The 26,918-nt window shown below is 40.2% G+C and overlaps 1 protein-coding gene across 1 annotated transcript; it reads right to left on the bottom strand.

The window, feature by feature from the left end:
* Nucleotides 1–393: 393 nt before the first annotated feature.
* LOC146890735 (glutathione S-transferase alpha-3-like) lies at nt 394–22,489 on the bottom strand. The gene is made up of 7 exons (XM_087898022.1): nt 22,348–22,489; nt 18,527–18,633; nt 13,697–13,748; nt 12,138–12,270; nt 10,513–10,654; nt 2,514–2,645; nt 394–727 (listed from the first exon to the last, which is right to left on the bottom strand). The coding sequence occupies exons 2-7, from the start codon at nt 18,611–18,613 to the stop codon at nt 608–610; spliced, it is 666 nt and encodes a 221-aa protein (XP_087754148.1). The 5' UTR covers nt 18,614–18,633; nt 22,348–22,489; the 3' UTR covers nt 394–607.
* Between the last annotated feature and the right edge of the window lie 4,429 nt (nt 22,490–26,918).

The raw sequence follows: 26,918 nt of genomic DNA, 5'->3' as shown, positions 1-26,918 counted from the left end.
GAAAGGTTTTTGGTTTCTGAAACAGAAGCTTGAATGATTTTTTCGTTACAACATTTATTACAATTACTACAATAATTTGATCTTCTGGGGCTAGGGACATAATTATATTTGCTCTATCCATTATTCATGAAGACCGAGGAAAAATGAATGCTCTATATTGAACATAAATATACTATTTGAGAACATGAATAAGAAAAAGGCTAATATTTGAAGGAAACAGTCCTTCACCATGTGAGGATGTGCATGCAGGCGTGTATTTGGACAGAAAGGACACTAATCATCAGGAAAGATTATATCTGTATGAGTCAAGGTTTGACATGAAGGTTTCTACTTACTTGTGCTTGACAAAGATATGACAACTATTTCATGGTGATATTTGAATACTCCAGAGTCTAAGAAGTTTGTTCTATTTTATTGAAATTCAAAGAAATATTCCAGGAAGTGATCATGATTTCAATTTTGATTACAACCAAATAGCAAAATGCACAAATCTCAGAAAACTTGCTGGCCTCACAATAAGCAGGATCAACATTTAATCAAAACACTTCATTGTTGCAAAGCTTTAGAAGGTTGGCCTTGGGGCTGTTACACATCGTGTTTGCCTGATTTAATGGAAAATCTTCATTGCTGTTTCTACGCATTTCTCATCCTCCAAAGGCTTCCTCGGGCTGCCAGGCTGAAGAAACTTCTTCACATTAGGGAGGTTGCTGACTCTGGTTCTCAGTGCCTGTAAGAAACAAATCAGAGCCTCAGAGAGAAGCTGAAGAAAAAGCTATTATTACATGTGCAGTCCTGCACCCCTGCCAGTCTAAAGACCAACTGATTCCCTCCATCAGCAGCAGGTGGAGGTCGGAGGCAATACTCAGGATGAAGTTGAGAGGGAAAAATGGAGCTGTCCTCCATACATCTTAAAGACTTATTCTGCTCCCAGCGCTCTCATCTTTGGACTTTAATCTGTAGAATCGACACTTCTCTACAATTTAAGAATGAACAGTTTATTTCCCAGATGTTGTTGATACCTAGACAGACCCAAATAAATAAAACAAAGATCTGGGTCAATAGGGTCCGGAACAGTGGCAGAAAATAGAACGGAAAACCTGAGTCCAGTCACAACCAGCTGTCGCATTGAGGAAGAGAAGTGGGATTGTTGGGGGCTGGCAGGAGAGCCCACTGGTACAGCCCTTGTCTGGTGGACGCAAGGGTTAATCACTAGCACCACACAAAACAAAGTCAAATAAAACCAGTAAGGGAGCTGCAGGATGGCTCAGGGGGCAAAGTCCTGCTATGCAAGCATAAGGATGTGATTTTGGATGCCCAGAACCCACATGAAGAAAGGACAATTGTGTGTGTCTTTGCCCCAGGGCTGTAGTGCAGAGGGTGGAGAAGACAGCTCTGAAATTCATTGATCAGCCAGCCTAGCTGAATAGATGATCTCCTGGCTCAGTGGCCAACTGCTCAAAATATTGTCAGAGCCCCTTCTGTCAGGGATCAGCAATGGGTACCTGAGAGCGGGTGCGAGGTTACAGGAAATGGCAGATTAAGAGAAATAAAGATAGAAACATAGGATAGACTGGGAGAATTGAAGGTAAATGCCAAGCAGCACCAAGATTATTTCTCAGCTAACAAATTACTAGTAACGGGCAAAGGGCAGAACAAAGGGCAGTCCAGTCAGCTACCCACCTCCCCGCACTGTCCTTGAGAGGAAGCTCAAGTAGGTGCATTATCTCATTCAGCTAAGTACATTCTAATCTCTAAGAAGGAGTGCTTCCAACTGGCATACATAGCCCAAATCTTAATAGATAATGTGTTCTCTTAATAGATAATATGTCCTTTTATCTAGACTAAAATGCTGTTATTTATGGGCTTAATCAGAACTTTCTCACAGCTCTGAATGATACAGGCAGGTGAGCAAACTTGAACTCAAATGACTTCTTTAAGTCAGTAATGACTCCAGCTAGAAGCTGGGTCCCACATGGGCTCCCACAAAAGACATGATGGAGAGTGTTCCAAGAAGGCTATGTATTCCCCTGTCTTCCATATGCATAAGAACATTCATACACACCAGATGAACACATGCATACAACTCATGCGCACACATGCGCGCACACACACACAGAGGGAAAGTTTTTGGATTGTGGAAATATGTCAGTGAGGGAGGCCACTGTAGAACGAAATGCAAGATTTGATAACATAGAAGTTTGAAAAGACCTCCCCAGATAGGCTTAGTGTGGAAGGACAAGGCTACAGCAATGATGAAGAGAATATTGTTGAAACCAGGGTCAAAACCAAGCTGGACTAGGTTATGAGGAGAGAGCGCGAAGCCTTAAGCTCTTTTCATCATGCAAGACAAAGTGTCCTTTCTGAGATACCTAGGGTCTAAAATCTCATTTTGTAGGTATAACTGGGGGCAAGGGGTAGCTGTGAAGGCATGAGGATACTAGAAGTTGGGTCAAACTTTTGTATCCCACGAGGTAAGGTCTGGGCTGCCCCTCAGAGTATTTCAAATAGAGCACCTTCAGCAGAGGGAAGTTGGCCAAAGCACTGGGGTCCAGCTCTTCCACATGGTAGAGAAGTTTAACCAGGTAAACATCCACACTGCTCAGCTTGTTGCCAACGAGATAATCTTGTCCATGACTCTTTAACACCTGTGGGATTCAAGATGTTCGTTAGATCTTGAAGACTAACAGCCATCAGAATGGGGCCTCTATGGCTTCTTCTGAGGATTTCAAACCAAATTCCCTTCTCCAGCCTTTTTATGTGTGTATGGAACCCCACACTTTTCTGTCAGTTCTGACTCACGAACAAATTCAAGAAGCAGAGCTTCACCCATTATTTTGCCTTCTGGCCGTCACTGCTTTTCATACATGTTTGAAACTTTCTGTTCCAGCCTCACTATTTCTTCCTGCCTCCCCTTTAAAGGGGTGAAGCTCTGACATTTGAGGGTGTCCCCTAACTGTACTCTGCAGTCTCTTAGTGGGAAGTGGTGTCACCTGTGTGAATACGCCCTTCACACCTGAGCCGACTGCTTCAGTGACTACATTCCTTTTTGTTCTGCTCTCCCAGTATCCTTACATCAAGAGTAAGTTTGATCCTTTTCTCCTCCGCAACACTAGCTCAGGTTCTTTATACTAGGCATCCTCCTTCTGCAGTGCTGAAGCAACAAAGAGTCCACTGCGTGTGTGTTGCCAATTAATTTGAGAATGCTAGGGAAAAAATACTACGGTGGAAAAAAGAGTGTGTGGGTGGGATAGGAAAAGAATGAACACATACAAGAAAACCAGCACCACAGGATGCTGAATTCAGCATCATGTAGATGATATCCATGTATTCGTGTTTTCTTTAATCTAACTAACTAGTCTTCCTTCCTTCCTTCCTTCCTTCCTTCCTTCCATCCTTCCTTCCTTCCTCTTTTCCTATTTTGAAGATAGGGTTTCCTGTAGCCCAGGCTGGCCTCAAACTCACTTTGTTCTTAACCTAGTCTTGAACTGATCCTCCATCTTCTACGTCTTGATCTTGGCTTACAGGCTTTCATCACCTTGCCTATCTCTACATTTATAGATGAATGAAAGTCTTTATAAAAATTATTTGAGTAACATGCAATATTTCATAAAATAATCCTTCAATGTTAAAGTTACAATGAATAAAGAATAGAGCTTTTGTCAGCGTGATCCCTGGCCTACAAGGGGCACTGATCCTGTAGCAAAAGATCCATCAGAAGGCCTGCTGGCAGCAAGGTAGGCCTTTTGTCAGCGAGATCCCTAGCCAGCAAGGGGCACTGACTCTGTAGCGGAAGATCCATCAGAAAGGTAAATGTGTTCCTGACCCACGGCAGAAGCCTGGAAACTGAGCATAGACACTCCCCGATCCCCTTAACTCCCTGGTCATTCTGCAGGGGCTGCTCCACCCTGTTATGCCCTCTCTCCTCCTATCCCACCCCAGCTTTCACCCAGGAACGCCTTCCCTTCTTCCTCCCTTCCTTGGGGCAATAAAATCCCCCAGCTCAGCCTGTTTGGGTGCTGGGACTGGGTGGTAAGAGCAACCAGGCAGGGGGAGTTCCTTTGTTTCAATAGCCTGCCTGCAGCAAGGTATGCCTTTTGCCAGCAAGGTCCCTGGCCAACAAGTTAACCTGATGCTGTACCAGAGGATTCATTGGAGAGCATTTAAAGGAAGAGATGGGTAGGCATCAAGGCAAGATTTCCTCCAACAATCTGAAATACAACATGAAAACACAAGAACCCAATGATCTTACAGCAGAAGGACTTGAACACTCTATTCCAGAAGAAGTGGAAAAAAGTGACATTATAAAAGTGATAGAATCCCTTAAACAGGATATGAATAATTCCCTTAAGGAAATGGAAGAGAAGTATAACAAAAAGTTTGAAGAAATGAGTAAATCCGTAAATGGTACCCTGGGAAACCAAGAAAAAACAATTAAACAGGTAATGAACAGTTATTCTTGAAACAGTTCAAGAATTGAAAACTGAAATGGAGACAATGAAGAAAACACAAACCAAGGGCTGGCTGGATATGGAAAATCTAGGTAAACAAACAGAGACTACAGAAACAAGCATAACCAATAGAATACAAGATATAGAAGAACAAATCTCAGATTCTGAAGACGCCATAGAGAAAATAAACACTCTACTCAAAGAAAACAGCAAATCCAACAAATACTCACCACAAAACATTCAAGAAATCTGGGACAAAATAAAAAGTCCAAACCTAAGAATAATAGGGATAGAAGAAGGAGAAGAGTTGCAGATCAAAGGCCCAGAAAATATATTCAACAAAATTATAGAAGAAAACTTTCCCAACATAAAGAACGATATTCCTATGAAGTTTCAAGAAGCATACAGAACACAGAATAGACTGGATCAAAAAAAAATCCGCTTGCAATATAATATTCAAAACACAAAACATACAGATTAAAGAAACAATATTAAGAGCTGCAAAGGAAAAAGATCAAGAAACTTCTAAAGGTAAACCTATCAGACTTACAAAGGACTTCTCTACAGAAACCATGAAAGCCAGGTCCTGGATAGAGGTACGGCAGAAACTAAGAGACCATGGATGCAAGCCCAGACTACTATACCCAGTCAAGCTCTCATTCACTATCAATGTAGAAAACAAAATATTTCAGGATAAAAACAAATTTAAACAATACATAGCAACAAATCCAGCCTTACAGAAAGTAATAGAAGGAAAATCACAATCCAAGGGATCTAACATTGCCAACACTGCCTACAATAATTCAGACATCTAGCGACCCTTCGCAAGCACAACTCAAAGAAGGGAAACACACAAACTCTACTACACACAAAAAAATACAAAAAAAAAAAACGGAATCAACAACCACTGGTCATTAATATCACTTAATATCAATGGAATCAATTCACCTATAAAAAGGCACAGACTAAAAGATTAGATACAAAAACAGGATCCAACATTCTGCTGGTTACAAGAAACACATCTCAACCACAAAGACAGACATCTACTCAGAGTAAAGGGTTGGGAAAAGGTTTTTCAAGCAAAAGGACCTAAGAAACAAGCGGGTGTGGCCATTCTAATTTCTAACAAAATTGACTTCGAAGTAAAACCAATCACAAGAGATAGAGATGAACATTTTATATTCATAACAGGAACAATTCATCAGGAGGAAGTCTCAATCCTGAATATCTATGCCCCTAATATAAAAGCACCCACTTATGTAAAAGAAACACTTCTAGGACTCAAGGCAGCCATCAAACCACACATACTAATAGTAGGAGACTTCAACACACCTCTCTCACCAATGGACAGGTCAATCAGACAGAAACCTAACAGAGAAATAAGAGAATTAATAGAGGTAATGAATCAAATGGACATAACAGACATCTATAGAACATTCCACCCAAATAGGAAAGAATACACCTTCTTCGCTGCAGCTCATGGAACCTTCTCGAAAACTGACCACATACTCGGTAACAAAGCAAACTTCTACAGATAAGAAAAAAAATTAGTAAACACCTGTGTCTTGTCGGATCACCATGGATTAAGGTTAGAATTCAACAACAATGCTACCCCCAGAAAGCCTACAAACTCTTGGAAGCTGAACAGTCAACTACTGAATCACCCCTGGGTCAAGGAAGAAATAAAGAAAGAAATTAAAGTCTTCCTTGAATTTAATGAAAATAAAGACACAACCTACTCAAACCTATGGGACACTATGAAAGCAGTGCTAAGAGGAAAGTTCATAGCACTAAGTGCCCAATTAAAGACAATGGAGAAAATACACATTGGAGACTGAACAGCACACCTGAAAGCTCTGGAAAAAAAAGAAGCAGACTCACCCAGGAGGAGTAGAAGACTGGAAATAATCAAACTGAGGGCTGAAATCAACAAAATAGAAACACAGAAAACAATCCAAAGAATCAATGAAACAAAAAGATGGTTCTTGGAGAAAAGCAACAAGATTGACAAACCCCTAGCCAAACTAATCAAATGGCAGAGAAAGAACACGCAAATTAATAAGATCAGAAATGAAAAGGGGGACATAACCACAGACACAGAGGAAATTCAGAGAATCATTAGATCTTACTACAAAAGCCCGTATGCCACAAAATTGGAAAATATAAAAGAAATGGACATTTTTTTAGATAAGTACCATATACTAAAGTTGAACCAAGACCAGGTGAACAATCTAAATAGACCTGTTAGCCATGAGGAAATAGAAGCTGTTGTCAGACACCTCCCTACCAAAAAATCCCTGGATCAGATGGTTTCAAGCAGAGTTCTATCAGAAATTCCAAGAAGAGTCAATACCTATACTCCTTAATGTATTTCACAATATAGAAACAAAAGAGTCATTGCCAAATTCTTTTGATGAAGCTACAGTTACACTGATACCAAAACTACACAAAGACACAACCAAGAAAGATAATTGCAGGCCAATCTCACTCATGAACATCGACGCAAAAATTCTCAACAAAATACTGGCAAACCGAATCCAAGAACACATTAGAAAAATTATCCGTTATGATCAAGTAGGTTTCATCCCAGAGATGCAGGGCTGGTCCAACATATGCAAGTATATCAATGTAATCTATCATATAAATAAACTGAAAGAAAAAAACCATATGATCATTTCATTGGATGCTGAAAAAGCATTTGACAAAATTCAACACCCCTCTATGATAAAGGTGTTGGAGAGATTAGGGATACAAGGTTCATACCTAAATAAAATAAAAGCTATTTACAGCAAGCCGACAGTTAGCATCAAATTAAATGGAGAGAAACTCAAAACAATTCCACTAAAATCAGGAACACGACAAGGCTGTCCACTCTCTCCATACTTCTTCAATATAGTGCTTGAAGTTCTAGCAATAGCAATAAGACAACATAAGGGGATCAAGGGGATTCGAATTGGAAAGGAAGAAGTTAAAAGTTCATTATTAGCAAATGATCTGATAGTGTACATTAGCGACCCCAAAAACTCTACCAAAGAACTCCTACAGATGATAAACACCTTTGGTAATGTGGCAGGATACAAGATCAACTCCAAAAAATCAGTCACCCTCTTATACACAAAGTATAAAGAAGAAGAGAGGGAAATCAGAGAAGCATCACCTTTCATGATAGCCACAAATAGGATAAAATATCTTGGGGTAACTGTAACCAAGGTAGAGTTGGTGGTGAGAATGCAAATTGGGCAGTCACTTTGGAAATCAGTGTGGCGGTTTCTCAGGAAACTGGGAGTCAACCTCCCCAGGACCCAACAATTCCACTCTTGGGAATGTCCCCAAGAGATGCCCTATCATACTGCAACAGCATTTATTCAACTATGTTCATAGGAACACTAATTGTAATAGCCAGAACCTGGAAACAACCTAGGTGCCCCTCAATAGAAGAATGGTTAAAGAAGGTGTGGAACATATACACATTGGAGTTTTACTCAGTGGTAAAAAACAATGACGTCTTGAATTTTGCATGCAAATGGATGGAAATAGAAAACGGTTTACTGAGTGAGGTAACCCAGACCCAAAAAGAGGAATATGGTATGTACTCACTCATAAGTGGATTCTAGCCATAATTAAAGGTCATTGAGCCTATAATTTGTGATCCTAGAGAACCTATATAAGAAGGTGAACATAAAGAAAATCATATAGTTATCCTCCTGGATTTTGGAAGTAGACAAGTTTGCCAGGCAAAACTTGGGTGCATGAGGGTATGAGGGGGTGGACGTAAGGGGAGATGGGTAGAGAGAAGGGAGAAGGCAAGGGTTCAGGAAAGTTCAGGGGAATGGGATGGGTGAGATGGAGGAAGGGTGGATATGAGAGCAGGGAAATAAATATCTTAATTAAGGGAGCCATTTTAGGGTTTGCAAGAGACTTGATTCTAGAGGGGTTCCCAGGTCCAAGGAGAGATCCCCAGATTGTTCCTTTGGCAGCAGAGGAGAGGGTGTCTGAACTGGCCTTGTCCCATAGCCACACTGATGAATATTTTGCATATTACCATAGAACCTTCATCTGGCAATGGATGGAGATAGAGACAGAGACCCACATTGGAGCACTGGACTGAGCTCCCAAGGTCCAAATGAGAAGCAGAAGGAGGGAGAGCATGAGCAAGGAAGTCAGAACTATGAGTGGTGTGTCCACCCACTAAGACAGTGGGACTGATCTAATGGGAGCTCACCAAGGCCAGCTGGACTGGGAGTGATGGAGCATGTGATCAAATTGGGCACTCTGAATGTGGCTGACAATGAAGGCTGACTGAGAAGCCAAGGACAAAGGCCCTGGCTTTTGATTCTACTGCATGGACTTACTTTGTGGGAGCCTGGTTTGTTTGGATGCTCATCTTTGTAGACCTGGATGGAGGTGGGAGGTCCTTGGACTTCCCACGGGGCAGGGAACCCTGACTGCTCTTAGAACTAGAGAGGGAGGGAGAAATGGATATGGGGAGGGAAAAGGGAGGCAGGGAGGAGGTGGAAATTTTTAATAAATAAATTAATTAATTAAAAATAATAAAGAATAGAAAGTTCACCATAGCACTACCAATTAAAATAATGTTATCAAATACATATCATATAATATATACCTATAGAAATTTGAATGACTTCTTGGTAAAAGAACCAAATGATACTGTAATTTACATGTCTTATTGATATTCAAGGGGTTTGTTTTCACAGTATAGGGGACAAGCTATAATGAACAGAGAGCTTCTCTTCACAAGATAAATCCTAATCTGTCAGATTCTAAGGGCCAAGAGGGAGAAACTGAGGAAATGGGCATCTATATTATTATCTGCTCCCTGGATCCAATACACATCAATGAATTCAGATTTGTTGAATGAACAAAGGAAGAATAATCTATTGCTAAGTAAGCTATTACAGAACAAATGAGTACAATATGAGCTATTTGCTGAAATCTCAGCATTGCTGAAACCTGCAGAATAAAGGAGAAATGAAGGAGAAATGCCGTGGGCAGTGAGGTAGAGGTAAATGACCTTCTGAAGCCAAGTGCTTCTTCGGTCTGCAAGGCTCCAGCCACACTGACATGTTTAGACATTTCTCCTTGTTTGGTTTGGCCTGACATAGTATGTTTCTGAGACATGGCCTCTTCATCTGGAACTGGCACACATACAACAAACACACGTACACATGGATATGAAAATAGAACTTAATTCCCTTAATTCCCTTATTCTTATGCAACTTTCTCTTAACAAATCCGAGAGATATGTTGCTAATTCTGGCAATCAGTTTTTCTTCACATTTCCTCTCTGTCTCTTCTCATCCGTGGCTTTGTCAAGATTGTGTAGCCTCTCTGCATCCATCCTGAAGCAGTACGATAGTCTCCTAATGGAAACCTATTTCAGGTCTCCCTATACTTGGGGTAGAAGAATATTTTCTGATGTGTTACTCTCAGTTTGATGCTCCTGAGTCAAAATTCCAGAGTTCTGTTCAGTCAGGTCCATCCACTAGTGTGGCTCAGATGCTTACATAGTCCAAGTTCTAAATGTGACTGTGAAATCTGTTAGAAAAATTCTATGGTGAGTCACAGCAAAGTAGCAATTTGTGGGAACATGAAGCCTGCTATTTGCTCTAACTATGTCAATAGCTCTTTATATTCCTCCTTTACACAATGCCTGGAGTGCTTGGGTGCTGAATTGACAACAATGAAGTGCATTTTGGGAGTGAAGACCAGCAACCCAAGGACACACAGACTCTTTTCATCTTTTCTCCTTTGTTACTGCAGATCTGTTTCTCCCCAAAATCAAGATGGTAAGAACTCTAGCCAACAGAATGATGCCGTTAGTAATTAGGACATTGAGGGGAGAATAGATCCTCCAGGTTAAGGGTTCATGAATAGCATTATTTCTCCTAACAAGGGAGACATCGGAGAGTTCGCATCCCCACCTGCCGTTGAACACACAGACAGAAAGCAGGCATTTTTGCTGCAGCTATGTTTGCTGCTCAGATGTCCCCTGAGGACGAATAGACCCTCTGAATGCTCTAAAGGTCAAACAACTTGCACTCACCTTCTCATAGGCAGGGAAGTAGCGGTTTCTTGCCTTATCCTTGATCTTGGCAAGGTTTCCCTCCTTCTCCTCTTTGGGAATGTAAGGATGACAGAGAACCATTTCATCCAGATCCATCACACCTTCAGTATACATATCAATGCTGAAAAACAGACATATGTCCTTCCACATCCCTCTTGCCTCAGCTCTTATACTTGAAAAACATAAGAGGCAATGGTAAAATAGCTCTCCTCTAATGGGGATATGGAGCCCATAATAATAGATTTTTATTGCTGATTATCTACTGTTTTAGAACGTTGTTTGGAGACAGGATCTCTTTATGCTGCTTGACTGGCCTGTAGACTATGTGGACAGACTGACCTTAAACACACAGAATTCTCCTGCCTTTGACACTGAGTGCTGAGATAAAGCCAATTGCACCACCTCCAGTAACTTTCCATTCTGAATGACCTCAAGGGCTAGTAAGCAATGCTCTTCTCGTCATTGATTCTTCTGTTAAAATTTGACTCATTTTCTACTTTTTGAACATTGTACTTCTTGAACAAAAATAACACATCTATGAACAATCACTTCAAAGGATGTGTTTTTATTGCTCTTGTGTGTTTATCTGCTAATGAAACTTCTGAATTATTGGGGACTTGATGCTTCACTTTTAGAGAAAAACCCACAGTTCCACAGAAGATTTGGTGTAAATGGTGTGATTCTAACACAAGAAAGAGGAGCCCTCTCCATCAGTCTTGACAGCTCAGAACAGCCATACCAGAAAAAGCTTCATGCAACCATGGTGTCCCTGTACCAGACTCTATGAGCCACAATCAGCCTGAGCGTATGTAGATTCACATGATAACCCAGGATCATGACTGTAATTGTCATAACTGGAAAATCAGCTCTTTGGATCCTTCTCTTTACTTCTACTCAAAGACATAGCATGAATAAGAAAGATCCAGAGTCAGATATTGGGTTTCAATGCAAAAACAAGAAAAGTAAAGCAGTCAAATCACTGGGGAAGTCTTACCTCTACCAAGGCTGGGTGGCTGGAAACTAAGCAGCCTAAGCCTCTCTCTCTCTTTCTACTCACATTTTTTATTACCTCTAGTAGTGGATTAAAGGTGTAGGCCACCACCACCTAGATTTGTTTCTGCATTGATCCTGTGTAGTCCAGGGTGGCCGTGAACTCACAGAGATTCATCTGCCTCTGTCTCACAACTCCTGTGATTAAAGGTGTACATCCCCATTACCTGATCTCTGGGAGATTTAATTTTGCCTCTGGTCTTCAGGCAAGATTTATTTATTAAAACACAAATACTACACCACTACACAAAGAATTTTTCTTTGTGTAAAACTATTGGCTAGAATGTTGCTTCTGAAGACTAAACAAAGGGAAACCGGACTCCACCATCTCCTATCCCACATGACACACACAACCCCTCCTATTCTTCCCTCATCTCCCCTCCTATTCTTCCCTCATCTCCTCTCATATTCTTCCCTCAATTCCATAGCTTTCTTCTTAAGTGATGTCAGTGTGTGTATGTCCAAACACCCAGGCATTGTGTCATGATTCCTTTGCCATGGTTCTGTTCATTCAAGACAGAACATAAATATTTTCTAGAGTAAATGCATCATACATAGCTCTCTCCTTCATGTCCTTCCCAGAGAGGTTGTATTTGGTGGCGATGTAGTTGAGAATGGCTCTGGTCTGCACCAGCTTCATTCCATCGATCTCTACCATGGGTGCTTGTTGGAACATCAAACTCCCATCTATCAGATGAATCATAGAGAAAGAAGTATAAGATGTTTATGGGCATATTATATACATGTATACATAAACACACAGACAGACAGACTGACTGACAGACAGACTGACAAACAGAGACAGACACACACACACACACACACACACACACACACACACACGTTAATCCATGGTCAGACATATTTAAAAGTTCAAAACAAAAGGTATCTGATGAAAGAACAGAAAATTTTAAAACTAATTACTTGATAATTAACTTTTCAATGGAATAGCATTTACATTTTTTTATTTTCTGTGTCTTTAGTGTCTAGGTTCTAGCATCTTATCTTATTGATGTTTTTATTTCATATTGACAGTACTTCTGTATTTGTTGCACAGGATGTGGTGCTCTATTTAACTCATGTTCATGTGTATTTTGGGATGAAGTTGAAGGAGGTATAACTGTACCATTAGCTGGTACCCTGAAAATAAAAAGAGGGCCTCAGAGTCTCTGACATTTCATGACATCAAGAAAAGGTCATAAAGCTGCTTCTGTGTAGGTTTCCTATGTGTTTTCACCGACACCAAGGGTCAGGATGTGCTGACCTTGTGTGACCAAAACCCTCACACACCTGTGTTGATCTTCTTCCTGTTCTCTTGCATCCTCCCTCACAGTATTCCACATAATCAGCATAATCTTTCTGTTAATCCTATAAAGCAGTATTACTAGGGAATTCATTTGTAAAACCCATTAGAACTCAGGATAAGTGGCTGACATATTTGCTTTTGGCATCTAGTGAATTTAATGTGGATGGAAGGCTGTGTGGGAACCCAAGCGAACTGCAGCAAGCATGGAAGAACAGAGACAGGTCATTCATATGGCTTTAGGGGTGGTTTCAATAAACACAGAGAGAGTTTCAGCCCTTTTAACTGAGATATTTACCAGATCTGTGATGTGGGATGACCTTCTGTATGCTTTTATTGGTTCATGAATAAAACTGTTTGGGCCTATGACAGGGCAGAATATAGCTAGACAGGAAAGCCAAACTGAATACAGGGAGAAAGAAGGTGGGATGGAGAGAGTTGCCATCCAGCCACCCAAGAAACAATATGCCAGAGTACCACTGGTAAGCCACAGGCCTCATTACAGTATACATATTAATAGAAATGGGTCGATTTAGATATAAGAGCTAGTTATAGTAAGCCTGAGCTAAGAGGTCAAACAGTCTGTAATTGACATTAAGCCTCAAAGTGGTTATTTTAAAAGCAACAGCAGGACTGGGTGATTCACCTAAAAGCCTCCAGATACAAATGCTCATAGAGATCCATGACATACAATTTACCATCCTTCCATCAATTCTTATCTGATAATTTTCTACACTAAGATAGGTAATGTCTAGTGATTAAAGTTTACACCAGAAATCCTCTCAGGAACATTCAAATCTTTGTTCTTACCATTTCTTAACTTTTCCAGATCATCCCGAGTTTTCAGAAACTTTTCTTCAAACTAGAATACAGAAAGAATAAACACATCTTAATTAATTAATTTTATTACATTCCAGGCTTTTCGCTTTAATGGCTCTGATCCTTAGATGATGTGAGAGAAGGAAAATATTTTTTAATCTGTCAAGGACACAGGGGCACTAATCAAGGCTTGTGGGAATTAAGAGCAGATCTTTTAAGAAGGAGTTGTGGTCACAACACATCACTTCTCCTTCTTCTAGTCAACACCGTCTCTCCCAGAACTCTACCTATGTAGCTGATTAAAGCATAGGGGATAAGAATGCCAGAGGAAGCAAAATATTGCACAGTGCAGCCAAACGTCCACAGAAAGAGTAATTATGGCGTGAGACTCTTGCTGACATGTTCTCTTTCACTTGTGGTCATGTCTCATGCTCACAGTGAGACGGTATAACAACACAGGAAAGACTTCCTTTGATCATTTGTAAATTAGAGGAAGTGTATTCTTCTTTAGAAGACTAGTGGGAATCCCAGAGAACCTAGACAACAAAGAGGTCACTAGGAGAGACATACATGGATCTAATCTACAAAGGAAATAGAGAAAGACAGGATCTCCTGAACAAATTAGAAACTTGGGGATCGTGGGACAGGGGAGAGGGAGGAAGGGAGGGGGCAGAGAAAAATGTATGGCTCAGTAAAAACAATAAAGAAAGACGAATAGTGGGATGTTTTCAAAACACTCAGTACCTCCCTTGCTCCACAGAAAACAAGTATTGTTACATAATACAATAGTGTTGTTTTCAGTGACTTTTTGACTTTTCTGTAGTTTCTGGTTGTAAGATGTCAGGACATTGGTGTTATTGAGCATGCTCCATGGATCAGTTTCTTGTGGATCTATATGATCACATGGTATCACACTCAGGACCCCATGAGGGTGGGCAAGGTGCGATGGGGCTGGAGTATGATGTTGATGGTGAGGTTGCTGCTGATGGGTAGGGCTATAGTGACATCATGTGTGCACAGTAGATCACTGCCAGAGGATCTGGGCGACCTGTTCTCAGCAGGCTCTTCAGTCACGCTGAGAGGCAGGAGGGGAAGCTGCCATCACTGCCACTTGCTCTTCCTGTACTGAGTTCACTCTGCCCAGAGGCTTGGAAACTTGAAACACAAGGCTGCCCTTTGGTTACTTGGGAAAACGATTGACGGTTTGTATAAAGAAAACAGTCTGTGACGGCGCTACCATTTTCTTCTGTTTCTTCATTGCTTTGGAACAGGATTAGGCCACACAGACAATATATTCACAAAGTGGTTGTGCAAGGCTGCTAATCTGAGCCTCTGGTAAACACTTTGCTAGATGCTTAGGAGGCAGCAGAAACCCAAATGAAACATGTGGCCCGTATTGTAGCCCTGCCTTTCTGACCACTACATCCCACAGACAAGATGTCTTGGTAGTTTCTGACTTCCTTCTCAGAAAACCTCTTACCCAGTTGTGGGGTCCCTCTGGGCTGCACTGAGAAGGCTTTCCCTTGCAACAACTCTAGGAAGCAGTGATCAGCTGAATTATAGAGATCCCCACTGGATTTCTACTCAAACAGTTGGAAACACTGCCTTTTAACCCTACAAATATCTTGATTCCAAGTCACCTATATACCATGAACGAAAATTCAGCAAACAAAGCTGTATCTGGCTGTGAACAAAAAGTCCTGTAAGGAATCTATGTCTGTGGAGACTGATAGGCAGACTGGAATTTCAATATTGGGAAGAGATTGGAGTTATATTAAGTTCAGAGTTTAATTACTTTATCTAGGACTACCTTTAACTTTGTGAAACAGACAACCTTTGCCCCACCTTATATTTGAACTAACCCCCTGTGATAATATATAAAACCTTTTAGAAGCTATTAACTTGGATTAATATCTCGTGGTAATAGATAAAAATGTCCTTGTAGGTATTAACTTATCAGGGCACTAAGCTGAGAGCGAAGAATGTCATTAGAGACTCTGATAGGCCTCTAGAATAGCTCCCCTCATCACTTTGTCCCTGCCTCTATGGTGTGCCCATCAATGCTTTTCAAACTTCCCTTGATTTACAATCTTTTCTGTTCTGTAAAACTATAAAACTCAGTGAAACTGCTTTTTTGTGGTGGTCATCTTTCGTCATTTTCATCTTTGTGGTGGTATGGATAGGTATGGCCCCAATGGACTTATGTATTTGACAGCTTGGCCCATAGGGAGTGGCACTATTAGGAGGTATGACCTAATATTGGAGTAGGTATGACCTTGTTGGAGTATGTGTGTCACTGTAGAAGTCTCATATGCTCAAGGTACATCCAGTGTGACACACAGTTCACGTCCTGTTGTCTCCAGTTCAAGATGAAGAACTCTCAGCTCCTTCTCCAGCACCATGTCTGCCTCTATGCCTCCATGTCCCACCATGGTGATAATAGAATTAATTCTGAAACTGTAAGTCAGCCCTAATGATTAGAGTTGCTGTGGTCATGGTGTCATTTCCCAGTAATAGAAACCCTAAGACAATCTTAGAACATGGAGTTTAGAGTAGCCTAAATCTGTGTTCCCTGGCAAAGTTCACTGGAATGACTCCAGAATAAACTGTCTCTGATTCCCTTTACGATGAGAGCCGTGGTTCTTATGCTGACAGTGTGCTTCCAAAGTCAGCACTGCAGCTGTTCTTTCATGCCCTGAATCCGCAGGACCCAGCAGACAACCTGACTTTTCTGGATAATATGAATGAACCTATTTAATGATTAACCGAAAGTTTGTACTTTGTCTCCTGCCCATTCCTCTTCCAGAGTGTGTATTTGCATTGTAATTACATTCAGTTCCAAAGAGTGTATGCCTCACTCCTTTAATTATTGTCATGTTGGATATGGATACAAATAACAGAAAATTATTATGTTCCTCATTGTACCCCTCACTTACATTCAACAATTGTCTGCTCAAGTTACAGAGTTTCATATACACCTCTTCTTTTGTAATCTCTTGAAGGAAATCTCAGATTTCATGTACTCTGAAGCCCTGTACAACACTGTTTGGGTTGACCATAAGCTGTGCAATGGTAGTTCCATAGGTTATAGCAGAATTTCAGAATCATCACTGCATGGTGAATGCCACCGATTACAAAAGTAGAAGTGTAGTGGGACATTTAGGAACCTTCACAGGAACAGTCATTTGAAGTTGAAACCGTGGAGCTCAACATGGAAAGGTCTTTCATTTGCAGAGAGGAAGACCATGTTCCCATAGCGGCTTTTAGGAATGTCAAGAGAACTCATGCCAGAGAGACATCGCCTCAGATGAGCCTCAGCAGCTGTTCTAGATTAGGAGAAGGCATCGTCTTCATAAAGGACAATTCATGCATGCCACTGCCCCAGGACTTTCCAGCAGGACAAGATATGGAGGAGGAGGATGGTGACACCAATGACCCAGGCCTCCATCAGACTGAGGCTAATGTGTGTGTACAAGCACTGATAAATTACTTAGACTTCTTTTGTGTTTTTGAAGATACATTTTTATTCCCTCTCTCATTTCTGGGGAGTATGTGTGTGTGTGTGTGTGTATGTGTGTGTGTGTGTGTTTGTATGTTTACATAGAGGCTGGGAGAACTCACAGATTTGGACTTGGAGTTACAGGGGTGAAGTAAGTGTACGAAATTGAACTCAGGTACTCTGGAAGAGTCGCAAGTGCTCTTTTTTCCATTTTTAAAAAATTGTTTTGATTGAGCTATTTTTCTCTGCTCCCCCCTTTTTCTCTCCTCCCCTTCTACTGTTCTCCCATGTTCCCAATTTACTCAGGATATCTTTTCTTTTACTACTTCTCACATAGATTAGATCTATGTATGTCTCTCTTAGGATCATTTTTGTTGTCTAGGTTCTCTGGGATTGTGAATTTAGACTGGTTTTTCTTTGTTTATGCCTAACAGCAACTTACGAGTAAGTACATATTATATTTGCATTTCTCACTCAATGTGATGTTTTCAAGATCCATCCATTTGCCCGCAAATTTCAAAATGCCGTTATTTTTTTCTGCTGTGTAGTACTCTGTTGTGTATATGTACCACATTCTCCTTATCTATTCTTCGGTTGAAGGGCATTTAGGTTGTTTCCAAGTTCTAGCTATGACAAATAATGCTACTATGAACATAGTTGAGCACATGTCCTTGTGGCACGATTGAGCATCCTTTGGATATATACCCAAAAGTGGTATTACTTCGTCCTGAGGAAGATTGCTTCCTAATTTTCTGAGAAATCACCATACTGATATCCAAAGCGACTGTACCAGCTGGCACTCCCAGCAGCAATGTAGGAGTGTTCCCTTTACCCCACATCCTCTTCATCATAAGTTGTCATCAGTGTTTTTGATCTTGGCCAGTCTCACGGGTTTAAGATGGTACTTCAGAGTTGTTTTGATTTGTATTTCTCTGGTAGCATTTCCTTAAGTGTCTTTCAGCCATTTTAGATCCATCTATTGAGAGTTCTCTGTCTAAGTACGTACCCTATTTTTTATTGGATTATTTGTTCTTTTGATGACCAATTTCTTGAGTTCTTTGTATATTTTGGAGGTCAACCCACTGTCCGATGTGGGAATGATGAAGATCTTTTCCCATTCTGTAGGCTAATAAATGCTCTTAACTGCTGAGAAGTTCATTGCTAATGAAAACAATTAATTTATTAGACTAAATATATGGATCACTTAATAGTTGGCAGGCTTTAATTTAGGTCATTCAGCAAGACAATTTGATGGTTTATATGAGGAAAATGGTAAAAATCAATTGCAGGTTCAACTTAAAATTACTCAGGTCAGAACCTACCTCCACTCCAGCTGCAGCCAAGAGCCACCGGATAGACTCCATTCTACCCCGGCCATCAAAGTAGTAAAGGACTGGTTTCCCTGACATGGCAGCAATTGTTGGTTTTCCTAAAGAGGAAAGAAACCCAGCTTATTCTTAAGTGTGTCCTATCAGGGTGTTTGGACAGCACCTACACTGAAGAGACATCTGCCTTCCTCATGGCTGGGTTGGAGATATTCCAGGATTATGTTCCTTGATCAAAATCATTATTCATCCAGAACCACCCTCTGATTGTGCCAAACCAGTTTAGTGTCTCCATTGGTTAAAATGTGACTTTCTAAAAACTGGTTTATTTGTCAGATAGGAGGATAATAATGTGTGGGATCCGAGAGGCAAACAGAGTACCAGTAAACTACAGTTCATTGTTGCCCTCTAATGGTCCCACCCATTCCATCCCAATCTTCTTTTTTGTCTTCCCTTTCTCCTCCTCCACGTCTTGGTGAAGGTCTAACCAAGGCTTTGCATATACTAGACAAACTCTATATTCCTGAGCTACATGCCCAACTCAGATCCCTTCTGACACACCGTCTTTAATAATCACATGACCACATGAACTGGTTATTTCTCATTATTCAGTTAAGGAAACTGAATATCAGATAACTTCAATGCATTGTTCACAATCACAGCAAACCATGGTAAACACGAAAACTCACAGAGAGGATTAAAACCAAGAAAAATTTGTATCCTCATGCAAGAAGGCTCATAACTGAGCACACAAAAATCCTAGAACATGGATAGCATCAATGACCAGGGCAGTAGGCACTGTTCAGCCATTTGGCTGTTAGACCGCAATTGATCAGAAGCAGAGATTAGGCTTCAAAAATGTGTTTACCACATGGAGAGTGTATGCTAAGGATAACTCAGCTGTCCTCTAAAACTGCCACATTCTGCCCAGAGACATAACTTGCTTGTTTCTTTGGAATGTGGTTTTCTTTTTGTGTCTACATTTCTATGTGAAGGCAAGAAAAAGAGGTCTTTCTGAGTTCATTTTACAGAATACACTATCAAGTTCAGGGTTGCCCATGTGTGTCCCACTGGGTACCCTCATCAGTTCATCTTCATTTTATCCTATTAAAAAACACCTAATGGAACTTGTGAGAGTGAGTTGCAGTGTAAGATTGTAGAAACAGATTTCTAAGTGAGCCTGCCCAAAATATAGTGCTTTTTCTTGTAGGCACACTTCTCTTCAAAACCAAAGATTTTATTAATTATGATATTGGTTTTCAAAATATGGTGGAAATCATTAGGTGTGTTATGAAATCCACTTTTTAAAGAAGTAGAAGAGGATAGGAAGTGTGAGAGTGCAGGGTTAAGCAAGCGGATGTGTTTTTAGTTAGCTGTGTATGCACTGTGTGTGTGGATACACGGATATGTCTATGCTCATGTGGTCATTATGCATGGATAAGGGATCCTGCTGAGTCCGTCAAGGGAATTCCATGCTCCCATTTCAGATGGATTGAAGGTAGAGCACAGCAAAGAATCAGAGAAAAAGAGCGGTGGATCGTGGGATAGATGGAGCCAAAGAGGTCAGGAGAGTAAACTAAACACCCAGGAGTCACTGAGACCAGAGGCTCTGGTGCTGGGCTTGGGGGAAACTCCCTTTCCCCATACAGACCAAAAGAATGTGAGAAAACCTTAACATCTCTTCTTGGAAAGTTTTGGTGTTGTGCAGCTTGAAACAATATACTTGTCCTTACCAGCAGGTATAATTTTTAAAGTATGTGCACTTGGATTTAAAATAGAAAACTACTATAAATAACATAACTTATATAGAGAAATCCTAAGCTCCAACCTTTATGTTATAAAAACATTGACAATGAAATCATTCCATCATTCTTACAGTGCATAATGTGAATATTTCATGTTCTTTTAGGGGATAATTAACAGGATGAAAGGGAGAGAGGAGGTCACTTATCTACAGGTATTTGATTTTTGGGGACACAGAGCCAAGTGATTCAAATCTGCTCACTAATCCCATTGCCATTTATAGAGGATCATGTTCCATAGTATTTCATCATAATGCTCTCTACGCTAACACTGTCCATTTCCAAACAAAGGCCTTCCAAAGGTCAATTCATGGCCAGAATGAAGCTTACCGCTCAGCCTCACAAAGTCAACAGAATGAGAACGAGAGAGACTGAATGATGGGGTCTCAACATGATGCTCAGTCACAGTCAATTCTGAGGACTAACTACCCTGTCTGCAACCACCGTGAGAATGGTCCCTGGTGCTCCACTTACAGAGGGTTTCTGCAGGTTCAGAGAGAAACAATACACTCCCACTCTCAGAACATTTGATCATCAACTTTCTCCTGCTACAGGTCAAGACTTCTCAGGTCCACCCTGGAGCCCTCCCTGAGCCCCATGCTGCTTTCCTGAGGGCCTACTGCCTATTTTCCCAGAGTCCTTCAGCCGTGTCAAGATTGAAGAAGGAAAAATAAAGCCTGTAGTTCATGAATGCCTTTCCGTGAACAGCTTTTTGGGAACTTCAGGGAAAGAAAGATTGGTAAAGATTTTCAGTACTTTCCTTTGAAGGCTTAAGGAACTCAGTCATCATACCCATCATAGAACTAACAGAACTCTGTTTATTCCATTAAGACAACTGGCTTCTGTGTGTGTTGGCACATGACTGTAACCCCAGTACTTGGGATGTTGAAGCAGAAGGATAAAGTGTGTGCGGCCAAGTTGATATATATATATATATAATATATATATTATATATATATATTAGATCTTGTCTCAAAAAAATAAAATCCAACAAAACAAAATACAATTTAACTGAATGTGAAGAAGAAAAATTTTGATAAATAAACAAGATTCTTTTTTAAAAGAACAAATCAATAATGAGTCCAGTAGTAAAGTAAATTCACATCTCTGGTAAATCCCAAAATCTTGTTAAGAGTGTTCAATGCTTAAATATAGAAGGGAGTCTTAAAGATAAGCCCATCCATTTAGAGACATGTTGACTCTGTAGATTACTGAATCAGAATCTCAGTTTCTCTTCTGACTATAGAGACAGTTACACCTGCTTACCTTCAGGGACCAATAGCAAATACAATATATGAATATATATATATATATATATATATATATATATATATATATATATATAACACACTCATAATAAAAGCATAGTACAAGCATACCGTCATTGCCCTAGGTCCGGGGAGACGAGCATGTGTTTCAACACATCAGTAACCCCATGTAGAGCAATTGCAATGCATTAGAGAATGAACATTGTCTGATTTGGCCCTTTCCCTGTGAGATTTTACAGGTATTCATATGCTTCGTGCAAACCAGCAGAGTAGAATGTGGCCAAAAGTAAATTCATGTTCCTGTTTCTAGGACCCTCCACCTACAGATTCTGATTCAGAAGCTAAGCAAGTGACGCACAGGAGAGGGCAAGTCAGCTAAGAGAATGGGGAACACTATCCCTTTGACTGGGATTGGGTTGCGATGTGCTAGAAAGAGTTGATTTGAAGATCTGAGATGATTCTTTCTCCGTTCAAATCAGGACCACAACTCATACAAGCATTACTATGCAGCATCTTGCCAGTCTGATATTCTATAGCATATATTCAATATCGTTTCCCCGAGAATTATTACCTGTGAATTGTTAGACCTGGTTACTTTGATATCTGTGTGTGTGTCTGTATGTGTGAGTATGTTTGTGTGTGTGTCTATGTGTGTCCCTGTGTGTCTGTTTGTGTGTGTACATGTGTGTGTGCATGTGTGTGTGCATGTGTGTGTGTATTAGGAAAATTGATTTGATGCAGTACTTACCTTGTGAAAAAGCTGTTCACTCTAAGGAACTCCACAGCAAAAAAAGAGTTCCTGTTGTTTTATAAGCTATTTCTTAATTTGAATAAGCCCTTCCCAGTTAAAGGGAGACAAACCAATAAGAGAAAAAGCTGCACCCACATTGTCCAAAGGCCAGAAGTTTTTATGAGAGATTAGAAGAAAAGTGCAAAGTCATGCCTGCATTGCTAAACTTTTGGTTAATGTGTTACCTCTTCAATGCTGTTAGTGGAGACCTTGAAGAATGGAATTCAGACAGATTTAAGTCTCTGTGTGTCAGTGAGGATAGACTTCACAAGAAACTCCCTGTGAGGTTTTGGTGCCTGGCAGGCAAGGGCTAAAGCAGGTGGAAATCTCTACGTAAGCTGGGAGATGCTGTGAAGAATCTGATGGCATTGGGGAGTGTTCCTGTTGACCGGGCTCCCAGTTAAGGAATAGGACAAACAGCTGCATTCTAGACAAATAGTGATTACTAATATAAGTATGTCCCAAAGATGGTGGGAACGTGCTCAGACTGAAAAGATGCTTTCTTTGGAAATCACATTGACACCGTGTCCTGGATTTTGCCTTCTCACCGAAAGTCCTGTAGATGTTCTCTGTGCTGGACCAGACTCTTCTGCCTTCAGCTGCTGCGCTTCCTCAGTTATGCTGTCTCGGGTTATTTCACATTATATGTGGAATGTGCTTCTCTCATGGGCTTTTGCAAGTGTCAAGTACCTGTAAATGGGCACAAAATTATGATCATCGTACCAACTCGGTAAATAATTTCTAACAACTATGAAAGTAAAGTAGTACAGCCAACCCCAAATCATCTATCATTCACATTCAGAAATTGCCTCCTTCTGTGAACTATACTGAAGAGTAAGTTAATAGCATGCCCCCCCCCTCAAAAGATAGGGCCAAGACCAATTCCAGGATCTTATAGCTATGAATTGAATTGGGAAAACATTCTTTACCGATGTACTTAATTTGTGGAACTTAAGATACAGCCATCTTTAACAAACCACATCACACCTTTAATCTAGTGGCAGGTGCCTCCACAGAAGGAAAAACAAACATGGAAAAGGTGAACTGGTAGAGATAACAGCTTAGTGACATTTCTGCAGACGTCTTTCTCCAATTCATTTAATGCACATGGGCATTTTGTCCGCAGGTATTTCTGTACACCACCTGTATCCTTGGTACCCACATGGCCAAGAAGAGATCATCAGAACCCTCTTGAATGGAGTTTAGATGGTTGCGAACACAATCCCTATATCATGGTCACATCCTAACTATCAGCTGTGCATCAGATTTGAATGCTTGGGACAGAATGAAGAAATAGGAACCAAGGTTGAATCATTTGCTAAAGACATACAGGGCCCAAAAGAAACCTTCACGGATTTCTTACAAAGATTGACATCAGCAGTAAGTAGAATGATACCAAAATCAAAAGCTAGACAAATAATAATTGAATCTCTAGATTTTGAAATTGCTAATTCTCAATGCAAAAGAATAATTGACTATTAAATTGGTAATGTCAGCACCTTTGGAAAAATGTATTTAAAAGACAATTAATATTGAATCTCATGATCATAATGATACTTAGATAGGAGGAGTGATTTCCAGAGGCTTAAAGAAAAATTGAAATGTCATGTGTTTCAATTGTGGCAAACAAGACCACCTTAAAGTGGATTGTAGATAGAATGTTCCTAGAAATAATGTTTTTGTAAACATTTCAGAACACTCTTCCTTCATGAATTATGCAGAAGGTGTGACAAAGACAGGCATGGGACGAACGAATGTAGGTCAACAAGGGATAAAGGAAGTAACCCAAAGGGCACTCAAAGAAGTGAAATCTGGTAAGGTGGAAGTGTTCCATTTATAGAAGGTGGAAAATTAAAATATGTACACCACACTATTGACATCTATTTAAGTTTTCTATGGGAAGCCGCTTTGAGTTCAGAAAAAAACAGATTCAGCAACACATATTTATTAGAAATTATGGCCATCATTTGTATACCTGCACAAATAAAGACAGATACTTGTCCAGCATATGTAACTAAGAAAATGAAACAGTTTTTTGTTTATTATAAATCATATCACAGGCATACCACACAATACTACAGGGCAGGTAGTAATAGAAATATCAAATCGAACTCTAAAGGATATGTTATATAAACAGAAAGGTATGATAAATGCCCCCAGAAATGGATTTTATAATTCTTCAATAACTTTTTATTTTCTAAATGTTAATGAGAATGGAACAACAACCATGGGGAAACATTGGATAGCAGGGTAAACGATAGGATTAAATCAGCTGATAAACTTTAAAGATGCACTAACCTCAGAATGGAAACCAGGATATGTGTTAAGTTGGACACAGGATTTTTATTTTGTGTCCACAGGAGAAGAAAAGCTATGGATATCATCAAAATTGATAAAAATTTGATTTGAACAAGAGATATCTCTTAATTAGAAGAGATAATAGTTCATCAAACAGCATGGACAATTAATCTAAACTAGCGTATAAAACTAACAAATGCTTTTCATTTGATCAGATATAACCTGCCAAGAGAAAATCTCCCCAAAATTAGAGTTGGAGACGGGTTCTGTTTCTGTCTTTTCAGAAGAATAAAGGTATCCAGCTAAGGAATCTAAAGATTTATGGACAAATAAGACATCTGAAAAAAAGGACAAATCATTCAGAATAAATGTCCCCCCCCCTAAAAAAAGAGTAAATTGACCTACTGATATATCATGTTTTCAATGGGATAAAATTTTATAAATCTTCCCAAATGCTTGTTTCTGCTGTGCTCTACAGATATATAATGCAAAAGGTCTTTTTGTAGTCCCAGTCCAATTCAAAATTAAAACTGAGTTTGGAGTTGAATGTCGCTCTCTCCTTCAAACCCAAGTGAGTTGTTAAACTAAAATCCAAAATAAAATGAAAACATCAAAATGAAGATAGAAATGATAAATCTAACTGCAGCTGTCATGGCCAGTTCTCACTCCGAAAGAATTATATGTGTAAATTGCTTTATGCTTTGCTTAAATCGCATTTAAATAAGAATCTCAAATTGTGATAAGTCTCCTAATGTTGTTTTAATGTATACATTCTTTGGTGTGTAGAAATACAATCATAAGGTTAAGTATATTTATGTGTATCTTCAAAACTGAGAAATTTTATTTAAGGCATAACTCTAGAAATAGCTTGCAGCAATGTTGGCTTCCCATTGATACAGTAAAAGTGCTAGACAGAGTCACATTAAGGACGAACTTAAACTGTCCCAGTCAGAATTGATCTCTAACACAGGGACAGCCCAGTGTGAGCAGATGCCCTTCTTTCTGCCCTGGCGTTTCAACAGTCCCTCAGTTTGCTTGCACATGCGTAAATACATACACCAGTGAACCAAACCAGGATAGCATACGTGCATGACATGAAACATGGTTAAACAGTAGGAACTCTACTGAAGCACTGTGTAGCTTTGTTTATTTTCCTTTTCAAAACATTTCTCTGTGTAACAGCCTGGAACTTGCTCTGTAGACAAGGCTGGCCTTGAACTCACAGAGATCCACCTGCCTCTTCCTCCCCGAGTGCTGGGATTAAAGGCCCGAACCACTACTGCCCAGCCATGTTTATCTTCTTTATGGTAGGTTCAGAGGAATTTCTGCAGTGTCTTCCTGGTACAAATGTATTAGCAGCTCCTCTGAGATTTTGTCAAATAGTCTTGTGTATCTCTAGGATGAAATATGATTGTCTTTGGCAGGTTCTCAGGTGAGAGATGGCTGGAAAAACAAATGTATGGGGGTTAATATAATGAGAAAGAACAGAAGAGGCAATATTTATTTAAAAATGCTTAGTGATCCCACCCCAGTGGTATTCTTTATGACTTACTGTATTTCTCACAGTCTAAGTAAAGGTCTCATGAACTGTAGGCAGGCATCACTAAAGGTCAAGACAAATGCTGAGAAATACGCCTGTTCTTTATTGTGTGACCAACACAGAGTGTACTTCTGAAACGTAGGTGGGATTTTGCTGAATTGTACTCTGCATGATTGGTCCAATTTGTACTTGTACTAACAACGTGTGATAGTGCTGGATTTCCATTCTTTTGGCCAATGAGGAGCCATTAAGCCTTTCAATAAATTTAAATATTTAAAGAGAGCAAACATTACTCTCTTCCCTTACAATTATGGGGGATGGACCCCTGTGTTCCTTCCTTGCCCTGTTTGCAGCCAGGGAGGACTGGGTGAAGGGCCAAGAAAGTAGAACTCTGCAGCAATGTAGTCAGTAGGAATTTATTTCATGTTTTGACTGGTTCATAGATCTAACTTGGCTCCCACTTTCAGATATTCCAGCCTGTAGTCTGGGCTCATGGTAAGACAGAAAATGGAGGCTTTGGGAGTGTGTTTGTCTCATAGGCATGAGTTTTGGAGTCAAAATCCTCACATCCTCCCTGGTTGCAACTGATGTTCACCCTTGGCTCCTAAGGCCTTCCTGGTCCTCTCTCACATTACTGCTGACTTCTTCAAAGCCTGCAGGAACTTCTTCCTCCATTTGGCTGAAACAGAGG

The sequence above is a fragment of the Myodes glareolus genome, chromosome 18, assembly GCF_982192425.1.
Source record: "Myodes glareolus chromosome 18, mMyoGla1.1, whole genome shotgun sequence".
NCBI classification, from domain to species: Eukaryota; Metazoa; Chordata; class Mammalia; order Rodentia; family Cricetidae; genus Myodes; species Myodes glareolus.
This window is presented reverse-complemented; position numbering and strand designations above follow the sequence as displayed.